Below are 12,467 nucleotides of genomic sequence, written 5' to 3'. Positions count from 1 at the left end.
AAGTCCAGGGAGACCCTCCCTCAGGTCAGACCATGACCAGGTAGGCTGGGAGGTGAGAGAAGCTGCAACGGGAGGTTATCACTGCTTATGTGGCCTCAGAGGGCACCAAGTGTTGGCCCATAAGCATGCTGGTACATGCCTGTAGTCCAGCACTCCTGCAGAGGTTGAGGCAGGATGATCAGAAGTTTAAGGCCAGAGTAGACTACGTGGTGATATTTGAAGGCTTTGACTCAATTAACAAATCACTTAGGCTGATGGGCAGCTGGGGGACAGTCTTTTCTGGGGAAATGAACTTGGCAAGCAGGGAAGAGTGAAGTGCTGTGTGCACCCCCAGGGGCTCCTCTCTGGCACTTCACTTGTGCCCTTGATCTGCACACCTACAGACTTTTCTGGCTAAAAGCACCCCTTAAGCCTCGACTTTTTTTTTACTATGGGCATCTTGGTGGCACTGCTGCCGTGGGCTGACCTGAAGCTTCTTATCCACTGCTAATCCAACCCTCGCCGCGCCCTGTGACACTACTTCACTCCACGACCATCCAGTCCCACCCCAGCTCTGCCACCACACAGTCCTCCCCGCCCCCGCTGACCCAGATGGTCTTACCCGTATGCCTGCTCATCTCTACAAGTCTCCAGCAATATGAAAAGAAACTGTTTGTCTTCAAAGGATTCAGTGGACCTTTGCTCACATTCAGACTTGTAACCTGCTGCTTGTCAACGCCTGCCCGCCTCCATTAAACCTTACTAATCCAGCTCAAGGTGGTGTGATCTCGGAGCACAGAGCACAGCTCTTCCTGCCAGGATCCCTGGCTCCTGTTTGGAGTCTGGCATGGGCTCCCTGAGTTGTATTCCCCAGCTTGGACTTCAGTCTCATGGTGGGCCAATCACCCATTTCCAAAGAGGTGACGTGGCTCAGAAAACAAGTGAACCAACAGCCAACTCATTGTTCCACATAGATTCCTGAGCTCTGGTGGTTCTTGGATGGAGAGGCCTAAGGCTGCTTCCCCAGCCCTAAGTGGGACTGAGGCTAAGCGAGCAAAGGAAGAACCATGACTGCTTCCACCACTAACCACTAACCCTGCCTGCTGCCCCGCCCTCACCAGCCTGCCTCTGTCCCAAAGGCCTACTACTGGAGGGACAGCAGCTTGCTGAAGAACCTGTGGGTATCTCAGAAGAGACAGCAAGCCAGCTTCTCCAGTGACCGCAATCGAGGGGTGGTGTCCCGCCTCTTCCCCTATAGTAACTACAAGCTGGAGATGGTCGTGGTCAATGGGAGAGGCGATGGGCCTCGCAGCGAAACCAAGGAGTTCACCACTCCAGAAGGAGGTAGGTCTGGCCTGCAGCACTTTGGGGTGGGCAGGACCAGGGGAGCGTACACTGGAAGGCACGGAGCAGCTCCAGCCGTCCTCAGCACAGATGGCGCAAGGTGACGTCTACATGGCCTCAAGAAGTTGATGAGCTACGGGCTGATCAGCTCCGCCATCCCACAGAGCGTCCATCGCCAAGGCAACCTGCCCAGATGGGAGCCTGGTGTGTGAGACCGAAGGCAGCTCATGAATGGAACCCCCTGGAAGACTTGTGGATCCACAGCCTCAAGACGTACTGGTGGAAGAGCCCCCTGTGCACCTGGGGTCTGCAGAGGGGTGCAGTGCCACCCCTCCCTCCTGCACTTCCTGGCCTCCTAGTGCTGACATCCAGACGCCTGTGAAGAACCTGCTGCTGCTCCATGTTCTTGCCAGGCCTCTTTTGTCTACTTCTCGTTGGCTTTGCCTTCTGTCTGCCTTCCTTCCTTCTTAACTTTTATTTCCCCCATCCTTTTCTCCTAAGTTCTGTTGTTTTCCTCCCTACATTGTTTTTTAGTTAAAAAGACCTTAGCCGAGACTGGGCTATAACCAACATATGATAGGCTCCCTTCCTGGGACGGACTCTGGAAATGGCTCTGCCCGGTTTGCAGGGATTCCTTGCAGGATTGTAGTCTTGATGTGTGCCGAGTGCAGGGCAGAGTTTGAACAGGCAGCGGCTCTGCGTGCTGTGCTCCTGTTTCTCCTGAGGTCTGGTTGAGCAGCTATCCAGCACAGGGGTTGCCCAAGGTCAATGCCTTCATGCCTGTGCTTTGTTTCTTGTCTTCCCCTCACCCTCCCCATCTCTCCCCCCTCCCCTGCCCTCTCCTCCTTCCCCAAGTACCCAGTGCCCCCAGGCGTTTCCGAGTCCGGCAGCCCAACCTGGAGACAATCAACCTGGAATGGGACCACCCGGAGCACCCCAATGGGATCCTGATTGGATACGTCCTCAAATATGTGGCCTGTATGTCCCGCCTTTACGTTCATCAAGGAATCTTGGAGGGGGGGTATTAGATCCCATTCTGAGATCCCCATTGTTCCTGTGGGGTTGGAAACATCTGGTCCTCTGTCATTTGGTACATGGCAGGACAGACACCTGTGTCTCCTCAGCTGCCTGAGGCCCATCTGTCTGTGTGAATAACTTTTGCATGGCCAATAAATGTTTCCAATATCCAAATGGCCCATGGCAGAAAAGAAATTCCTTTTCCTCTAAGAAATTGAGGTAAAGTCTGAGGTGCACAGGGCTTAGTGGAAGAATGGAGAGGCTAAGGAAAGGTCCCTCTAAGAGTGACAGGATATAGGTGAAGCAAAAATTCCTGCCGTCCCCATTCAGCCCTGTTTAAAGGGAACATCTCAGGTGACAGCTGGGACAAATAAAGAATTCTGGTCTAATGACTCGCGGATATCCTAACTTCAGCTTCTTCATGTCCTCACCCAGGCAGACAGTGCATGCTCAGGCACCCACAGACACCTTGAGAAAGTGTGATTTGATATAAGATGGCCATACATGGGTCAGCCAAGAAATCTGGAGCAACCCAATCAGGGATGTGATCAGGAGAGCCTCACCATTCAGGGGCTTTAAGTCTTCCAGTGTGGGCAATGCTGTACCTCAGTGAAAAACATGGGGCTCCGGATCTTGTTAACAATTTCACTAGCCACACTCCCTTTTAGAAAGGCTCTGGACCAGTATCTCACAAAGGAGTCAGTTACCATCAGAGAAGAATGCGAGAGCTTTGTCCTTGCTGAAGGGCTCAGGAATCTTAAACTAAATCTTTCAGAATCAACTACAGGACTGCAGTGAGCTAGAGACAGTGGGTGGGGTAAAGAACTTCTAGAGCATGAAGTTTTGCCCAGTGTTCTGTCTTTGCCATACCCCTTGAACAACACCAGCCAGGGGCCACCGGTTTCCTCTCTAGAAATCAGGAGAGAGGGGTCTTTCCGGCTACAAGTCCAACACAAGAGTCCAAAATTCCCACTCGCTGCCTTTCTCCCCGCAGTTAATGGAACCAAAGTGGGGAAGCAGATGGTGGAGAACTTTTCACCCAATCAGACCAAGTTCTCGATGCAGAGGGCGGACCCTGTGTCCCGTTATCGGTTTACCCTGAGCGCCAGGACGCAGGTGGGCTCTGGGGAAGCCGTCACAGAAGAGTCTCCAGCACCTCCAAATGAAGGTAGGTCCCTGACAGTGGGGTGAAAGACCCCAACCAGTTCAGATACCTAGAGAAACATAGGGGGCTGGGCTTCAAGTCTCTGGTAGGAGACAAATGGCTGCTGGAAAACTTAGATGTCCTTAGATAGTCAGACCTGAGTCCTTACTTTGCCTTAATTTGCTGAACTGTTTGACACCAACCCTCTTTCCTTCTAGTAGAGAAATAAGAAAGAAATCATGAGTTATAAATAAATGTGCTAATGAACTCCAAAGAATTCAACTGTTTCCTGTTGAAGGAGGCAGGAATGTTACTGAGAGTGCACAGGAGGGGTCTGCTTGCTCCCATCCAGTAGAGAATAGAATGTGGTTCCTCCTTGCAGCCTGAAGTGGATGAGTTTTCAGGCTCTGGAGAGGAAGGGGAACTTGTAAACAGATTTAAGTCGTCAAGGGAGTAGAGCTGCACCTGTCTCAGGTCTCCACTAGAGGGCACTTGGGGTCCACCAGCACATGTCCTGGCTGGAGGATTGAATGCTAGTAGGGAAAAAACCCTCAATGTTGACAGGCCCCTGTGAAAAGATGAGGACCCACGTATAGTAGTCTATACAATAGCCATTTCGTGAATATTCAGTGTGCTAGGACAAATATTGCCAGAAACAAAGGGCTACAAAGGAAGTTCACACAACCTACAGATAACCACAAGAATATCTGATAGCATGCTTAGCATGGATGAAGGGAATGCCTTGGCCAGACAGAGGAGTGACTCCTTCTGTGTAGCACCACAGAAAGGTGATGCCAAGCTACCATATTTACCACTTTTTCCAGAAGGCAAAGTTCCCACAGCCTGGCCCTACCTTGAGCGGGGGCTCCTGAGCACTTCTCCTTGCAGAAGAGCAACACGCCTCCCTCTGGGGCTGCTAAGCCTGCCAGCACTGTGACCCTAGCCCAGGATCCCAGTGCAGCTTCCTCAGCACTCCTGCATTTCTTTCTGCTCCGCCCCAAGGCAGGAAAGAGGGTCCGGGGAAAAGCTGAGGGCTGGCCATAATGTCTGTGTCCCTCTGCTCCTGTTAGTCAGAAGTGAGTCACACAACAAGCTTCAGTTTCTGGTGTTCTCTTCTAACCCCTGAGCCCTCAGAAAGTTTATTAGCACTGGGGGTCTTTAGGTATGTGACAGCTGGAGCCTGTTACCAGAGGCGGAGCCAGGCCATGGCACTGTCTCAATAGCTCTGTATGGAGTTAGAAATACAGGCTGCCTCTTCCTCATCCAATCCAGATGACAGACAAAGCCCCATTATGCAGTTCCAGTGACAACTACTCAGAAACTTCTGCAACCCCAAGGCACAAGAGAACAGAGACCTTTTTCTTCTTAAGAATTTGTGGGAAATACATGGATCCTTACCCCATGGTTCTTAATGTACACTAAAGGACAATTAGAAAGATTGGAGCAGCAGAAGCCAGGGGCTTCGGGGCTTCAGAGCTGCAATTTTTCAAAGGCCCTGCTTTGCAAGCTGTAGGTAGGGAAAAAGGAGACCACTAAATACACACACACACACACCCCCACAGATGGCCTTCTTACCTTCCTCAACACTATTTAGCATCTTCTAATGAGGATGCCTTTTGATCAGGCCAGGTATTCTCCTGCCTAACCCACACTTACACCCTCAATTCCTGCATCTCAGAGGGTCAAACAATGCAGCCAGAGCAGAACATACCCTTGAAGAAGGTACCAGGGCCCTAGTATCCGGGACAAATCGCCCTTCCTGCCACTTTGTAGGTGAGTAATCCTGGAATGGGGTTATAAAGAGAGTGTGCTCAAAGCTCTCCAGAGCCCACGCAGGAAGGTAGGACACTGCCAAGCTCTAGGGCAGGTTGGCTGTGACCCCTGAACACCAGCTGAAATCCTCAGGGGGGCACCAGCACGCTTTCACACAATCAAGTGAGCCCTGCTCCCCCACCTGCTTGTCCTGTGGTTTCACCTGTGCTCTATTTTCTCTTCCCTCTTCATCCTCCCTCTCTTTCTCTCGCCATCTTGGGTGCTGTGTCTGAAGCTACTCCAACCGCAGGTACCGTACCAGCCACAGAGGTAATGGGCATAGCATGGGGCTAAAGGTGCAGCCCATTTCAGGCTGGGAGAAACAGGAGAAAAAAGCTCTGGCCAAATGCATGCTTCAGACTCACCCTTTCAGTGGCAGGAAAGCCAAACTTTCAAGGAAGTTGTGCCTGGAGCATGGACTGGGGAGGGGGGTGCAAATATGTCCCCCCACCTTCATTTAATGCTTGCCTTCACTGAAAAAGAGGGTGGCTTAGAAAGGATGCTACACGTAAATGCCCAGCCCTTCCTTGGAACTGCAGTTTTCTTTGGTGCTGAATGATTCATTCCCTTGCCTGGGCACAGAGAAGGCCCTGGAAGGCATGCTGAAGCCAGGACAGCTGGCTCCTGGCACCATCTCTTGAAAGGGTGAGCATGCGGTGCATGCTGGCCTTGCATGTTGCATGGGGGCTTGGCACAGAGTCTGCCAGCGACAACGGGCTCTAGTCAGTGAGAATAAATGAGCGAGTGAGTCCTTGAACAGGGCCAGGTGCTCCAGGACCTGGGGTATCAGTGAGCCCCTCACCCCTCACAGAGCCAGCCAGCCTCTCAGAGGAGTTAGTGTTGGGAACACTCTCCGCCCTGGGCCTGGGAGGTAGCACTGTGGCAGAAGCCAGAGGCTGGGCAGGCAACTGTAACTTAGTCCTTAAGTCCTCATGGCATGGGTTTTAAGACCCGAGCTTTCACCAGGAAAGTGCTGTCTCTGAACTAAAGGCTGTAAACGGGGCGGGGGGGGGGGGGGGCGGGAGATGCCGCGATTTCTTCCTTTGGCTTTCTTCTAAGTTGCCCCAGCAGGGAGCTGAGGATGGCACCTGCAGCCGCACAAAGCCTGTAGACACAGGCTCCTCAGGGACCCTGCGAAGAAGCTCCAGGGAGCAGGGAGAATTGAGAGCCAGGCAGAGAGGGAGGCTTGGCTTTGGAAATAAGATAGCACCTTGCCTGATTTGGTTTCCTCCCACCTTCGCTTATTTGTCTCCCCACCCCCTTTCTGGGTTGATTCTATTTCTGTTGCATATACCCTGCTTCCTTCATTTTGCATATTTTGCCAGCCAGATCTGTGGGTGCTCTTATCCCTTATCCCATCGCCCCGCCCCCCGCTGCCACCATCTGCACCACATCTGCCCTGTCACCAGACCAGCCGGGCCAGGGCCTCCCCATAGGTCTGAAGCTCCCTCTGCTAGGGTGTGAGACACAGAGATGGTCCTGGGTCGGGATGCCAGAGAGAGAGCGGCCCTTGCCACACTTACTGGTTGATTCAAGTTTATATATGAGTCTCCTTTGCAACAGTGACAGCAGACAGCCTAAAGAGGGAGAGGCAGAGCCAGCCCAAGGAGTCTGCACAAAGCTCATTGGTCAAGTTCATTGTCCCTTCCCCCCTCCTGGCATCCTGGGAGACAAGGCAGGTGGGATGGGCGGCAGGGAGTCTGCCTTGGTGAGTGGGCATCTGTGCCCATTTATGCTGCCCTCTTGTGAGTGGCAGTCACCAAGGGGATGAGAAATGTCATTCCAGATACCCCACTTCCTCCTTCCATTTAAAGATACAACCTCTCATTGTGTGTGGAAGGACGCAGGGGCTCTGCCCATCCATCAAGTGGGTCTCCCAGGCTCTGGCAGTGGCAAGGGGCAGGTTGTGCTTTTTTGCAAATGAGATGTGCCAATAATATCAGCTGTCCTGGTTGCATTCATAAGCGCCTTCTGCACAGACTGTAGGTGCCAAAGCTGGGATGTTCAGGTTCTGTATTTCTGACGTGGGCCGGGCACCCAGCCCACCTCTCTCTCCTCTCTCATCCTCCCAAACCTGGGCTCCTTGTCCCACAACGAATCTACTCATACTTCCTCCCCCATGGAAGACTGTCTCTGCAGTCTGTTAGGATCGCCTCCCATCTGTCCACCAATCTGTGGCTTGGCCACGGTGGTTCACACGCCATGTGGGCATTTTTGACCAAATATTACACCTTGGAATGTCTGGAAACTGCTCTCCTCATCTTTGATATAGCTCAGATCTGCAAATGTTTGCTGGGTTTCTGATAAGTGCTCAGCTCTGTCGCAGATTGGAAGGACAGTAAAGGAGACATGTCATCTCTTCCTCACAGTGCTCCCCCAAACTCTAGCAGGACAAACCCCCATGGAGTTGGCTCTGCCTCTGTTTGGGGGGAGGGAACCTGTGATTTTCCTAGATCCTCTTTGGTCACAGAGACCCTTGCTCCCCGTCTTGGCTCCTTGGTCATGGTTGCCACTGAGCACTAAGCAGGATTGTTTTCAAACTCATTGTCCTGGCTGGAAACAAAACAGCCCAGGAACAAGTCTGCCTGGTGCATGTTCACCTCTGTTATAAGCTAGCCCCACTGTGGGTTCACTGCCTTCTGTCCTCTCCCCACCTCAGCCCAAGGCTAGATGACTGGCTGTCCTTTGACCAGGCCACAATGGATTTCTCCATGGAGAGCCTATCTCCTCCTACACCTGTCCTGGCAGCTCACCGCCTGACTACTGTGCCTCTTCTCCAGCCCTTCCTCCCTTCCTCTGCCTCCCTGTCTGAGGTAGCCCTGTCCAGCCCTGTGACAATAGTCTCAGCTGATGAGTGGGACAGCAGGTGCTTGATTTTCCAGCTGTGACCTCAGTTGGCTGAGGTGGAAGCCCCAATGGTGAGCACCCGAGAAAACTACTAGGACAGTGGCCTCTGCCGTCCCTCCCTCCCTGTGCCCTCTCGCTGACACCCTGCCACAGAGCAGGAGGGAAACCAGCTGGGTACCAGCCCCAGAGAGAACCACTGCCTTCAGAGGGAGGGGACGCAGAGGGTGAGAACATTCCCAAAGTCATTCCCACTGAGCAGTTGTGAAAAATGAGGAACCTGCTCCAACCTGCCCAGCCTCTCTGTCCCTACGGTCCTTGATAGATTGTTCAGGAAGCAGGCAGGCCCTGAGGAAGTGTGTGGGATGTACCTATGTCTTCCTCTATGAGGAAGGGCCGCGTGAGATTCTGTGGCTTTGGGGGCCTGGGGAAATCAGTGAGTAGTGTCTGTGAGGGAAGGAAAGCCAAGGTCCCTGAATTCTACACGGGGGACAGTTTGAGTTCCAAGGTAGTGCTTCTGATGATGTCAGTTACATAGTCCAGGAAAAGAGGCCTTGTGAGCCTTTCATCTGCTAGAATATGTTAGAAAGCACTTAGTACTGGGTACTAAGTGGGAGCTGGCCAGCCAGATGGACAAAAGAGCCTCTCCCAGTCCCTTCCAGCAACACCGAGCAGCAGAGAGCCCTGTGTGGCAGCACAGGGGCCAGGCCTGGGGCAGACCTTTGCCTGAAGGGTCTCTGGCTTTTCTGTTTGTGTGTGCCATGTTCCCATATTGCCTTGGTAGATAGAACAGGCTAGTCTTTCCTGCTGTGTGTTCAGCTGAGCCGACCTTCCAGGCCTGAGAGCATCTTGAGCTGAATATATCCCTGCATGAAGAATGAGAAAGGGAGACTGTGCCCCCTCTTCCCATGCCTTCCTCAGTGGCCAGGAAGTGGAGACGGTTTGGGAAATAGTGTTGGTGGCTTTCAGCTTGCCTGGGAATCTATGGGCTGTAAGAGGCATTGTCAGCGGCTTAGTTGTACCTGATCTTACAAGCAGTGACGCCGCAGGGACCCCTAAAGTATTTCTTCCTTCTATACAGGGCCTTCATAACACTGGGGACCCAGGGGATAAAGGGTGTATGTTCACCGGTCTCTGATAGAGTAGGCTTAGACTTAGGATCCCTAGATCTCCCCCAGGAAGGGTTCGCTGGCTTTTCCCCCCAGCCTTCTTGCAAGGATGATGGGCGAGGAGAGGAATGGCTGAGGAACCTCTGGAGATCTGAGGCAAGGAAGGGAGTTAGCTACCTGCATGTGCCCCGGGCCTCTATTTATACACCATTAGCATGACACTAGGAATCTCAGCAGGTTCAGATCACAGGAGATAGAGCACTAAGAGCAGAGATAGGGGTGCCTCTTGGTTGTGAGCTGTCACCCTTCTCATACCCTTCTACTCAGCTTTCATAAACAATGATGTGAAGATGAAGGACAGAGTGGCGCTTTGTTATTGTCTCCTTTTTCACGGGGGGGGGGGGGGGGGGAGCTATGGAAAAGTTGTCACATACCTAGCCTAGGTTCCAGGCTGGCTGATGTCAAAGAGTAGCTTTGGAGGAGAGGCGAGGGCGAGAGGCAGCCCAGGTCTAAGGCCACAGGAGGGATTATGCAGAATGGAGCTCACCTACAGCCAGGTGCATGTGTCTCCTGAGGCTGAGGAGATGGTGTTGCCATACGATGAGTCCTTTCCCAGGTTCTCATGTGACAAGAAGGACTTGGGGGTGGGGTCTAGACCCCAAGAACAATGAAGGAAGGGAGGAAGGAAGGAAAGAAGGAAGAAAAGAAGGAAGGAAGGGAAAAAAGTGTGGATGGTAGTAATTGCAGGGAGAGACACCATATATAGCAAAGAAGGGAGAGAAGAAGAGAAGCAGACAGAAAGGATAGGAAGCTGAAGCAGCGGACAGGAAAGGCTCTCAACAGACTGGGGCTCACAGAATGGGGGCTGCTCTCTCCCTGTAGCTGGTCTGGGTGTCAGATCTACAGCAGGTATAACAAAACATGATTCAGGAGTGAAGATCTGGATATGACAGGCCACTCTGCCCCTGCTGGTCAGGCCCAGCCGCCTGCCTGCCTCAGAGGCCAGGGCTCCAGGGCTGAACCCAACCAGTGCTCTTTAGGTCTGTCTAGTTGGCATTTCACCCAGGTCCTGTGCTGCCGCTGGTGTCTGAGTGGTTTGGTATGCTTCCCCTCCCCTCATGCTCATCCTTGCCCGGGTGCATGCCGGGGGCTTCACGCCACACAGACCATGAGAAGAAAATGAAACGCAGCCTGGCCTTCATTCTCTTCCCGCCCCCATGGCTGTGTGGTCAGCGGCTGCGATCCATCGGGCCAGTCCATGGTGCTGGGGAAGCTTCTGATCTCAGAGCTCCACCTCTCCACCGGGCTGCCTGCCAGGGGTCCCCCCAACCAACCAGACTCGGCTACTTTACATTTCCCTCCCAGCTCCTCCCACGTTCCCCCCAACCACCGTGGGTGCCACAGGCGCTCTGGGCGGCACTGACGCTACTGTCCTAGATGCCACCAGTGAAGCAACCACCGTCCCCATCATCCCAACTGTGGCACCTACCACCACCACCACCGTGGCCACAACTACAACCACTGCTGCCACCACCACCACCACCACCACGGAGAGCCCTCCTACCACCACCACGGGAACTAAGATTCAGGAATCCGGTACTGCGCGCCGCCCCTGCTCACCCACCTCCCCAGTTGTCTCAAGAGACCAACCTCCCCACCCCCACCTCAGCTGGCTCCTCCAGCTGGGAGGTGGGCTCTGGGGTCCTCAGCTCCTCCCTTTCCTAACCAGACTCATACTTGACTCTCAGCTCATAGACCAGAGGCCCAGAGCCCTGGCCCCTCCCATCCACTCCCATCTGGCCTCAGTTTCCCTCCTCCTGACTCAGATCCCTGTTCTCAACAGGTCAAACGCCCTAGACAGGAACTCCCAGGGTCCAGTTAACAAGGCTACCCCCCAGTAACATGTTGAGCAGTCAGCTCAGAGCTGGCTACGCCGGGGAGGACAAGGGGGGGAGGAAAGAAAGGGTCCCACACATGGGCCTGAGAGAGCTTCTGGCTCTAAGGCATCTACGCCCAGGCCTGTAGAATGGAGGCCCAAGAGTGGATGTGCCTGGCAAATGGGCAGTGGCCACCACAGCAGGCAGCAGTGTTCCAGGAAGCCCAGCCCTTTTCTTGTCCTCTTGCTATCAGGAAACTCTTGGCATCTTTTCTTCTAGAAAGTCAGAGCTTTCGCGAATTAATACTGCCAGATGATTTCCTAATTCCCAGCATTGCTCCATCTGATGCCAGGGCTGGCCATTCCTGTATTCCTGTATCTCACCACCAGGCCAGAGAGCCTCTTTTTTTTTGGGGGGGGGGGTCAGTTGTGGGACTTGAACTCTGGGCCTGGGCACTGATCCCTGAGCTCTTCAGCTCAAGGCTGCCGCCCTATCCCTTGAGCCACAGAGCCACTTCCTGTTTTCTAGTGGTTAATTGGAGATAAGAATCTCACAGTCTTTAGTACCCGGGCTGGCTTTGAACCACGATCCTCAGATCTCTGCCTCCTGAGTAGCTAGGATTACAGGCGTGAGCTACTACGCCTAGCTTCTTCTGACTTCTTGACATTGCACATCAAAGTTGCATTACCACAGAGGGGAAGCTCTGACTGCAACGGTCAGATAACAAAAAGCAGCAGTTAGTAGGGATGCCCAGAACTCTCCTCGGCAGTGATAGAATGCCTTGCTTCCTGGGTAAGTCCCACCCCTTCCCAGCCTCTCTGCCTCCCTCCTGCCCACTTCTTTCAGCCCCTGGAGGTGGATAGATGTTGCGCCCATGAGTATGTTTAGGTCCGTTGTTCTGTGGTTCTAAGTGAGCCATAGGGGAGGCAGGTAACGCAGAGCTGAGAGGGTGTGCCTTAGAGCTTGGAAGCACAGGTTTGCTTCCATGATAAAACATGTACAGTTTAAGCAGCATGCAACTTTAGGGAAAAGTCTGCTGAGGATTCACTTGTGAGACTCTTAGAGGCTGCCAGCGGTGACTTGATGACTGGTGCTCATGGAGCTTTGAGTTCACAGAAGTGTGCTAAAAGTGAATCTTGCCTTCTGGAAGGATCAGCCTTTCGGTCAGGCAGGACTGGTTCCCATGACTCACACCCCAGTGTCCACCATGTCTGAGATGCTCCAGAGGGCTTGGCCATGGTCCTGAACTTGTTGGTGCCATCTCTCCAGCATCCCGGCTGCCCTCCACCTGGGCTCCAGCACTTTTCCTCTTATACCCTAAGATAAAATGTGCCCTAAGTT

The 12,467-nt window shown here is 53.2% G+C and overlaps 1 protein-coding gene across 8 annotated transcripts in view; it reads left to right on the top strand.

Moving 5' to 3' along the window:
* Window positions 1-12,467, top strand: part of Nfasc (neurofascin) — a 155,636-nt gene that overhangs the window by 126,125 nt on the left and 17,044 nt on the right. For 3 of the 8 annotated variants that reach the window (XM_090341355.1, XM_090341353.1, XM_090341351.1), the window contains 4 exons: window positions 1,119-1,323; window positions 2,179-2,301; window positions 3,335-3,508; window positions 5,532-5,546. In XM_090341355.1, the coding sequence (XP_090197481.1) occupies window positions 1,119-1,323; window positions 2,179-2,301; window positions 3,335-3,508; window positions 5,532-5,546 (517 nt within the window). Of the gene's footprint in view, window positions 1-1,118; window positions 1,324-2,178; window positions 2,302-3,334; window positions 3,509-5,531; window positions 5,547-10,614; window positions 10,846-12,467 lie in introns of all 8 variants that reach the window. The other 5 variants (XM_090341348.1, XM_090341349.1, XM_090341350.1 and 2 more) reach the window with 4 other exon arrangements.

This window comes from Megascapheus bottae, chromosome 10 (assembly GCF_031878675.1).
Source record: "Megascapheus bottae isolate mThoBot1 chromosome 10, mThoBot2.hap1, whole genome shotgun sequence".
Lineage (NCBI taxonomy): Eukaryota > Metazoa > Chordata > Mammalia > Rodentia > Geomyidae > Megascapheus > Megascapheus bottae.
This window is presented reverse-complemented; position numbering and strand designations above follow the sequence as displayed.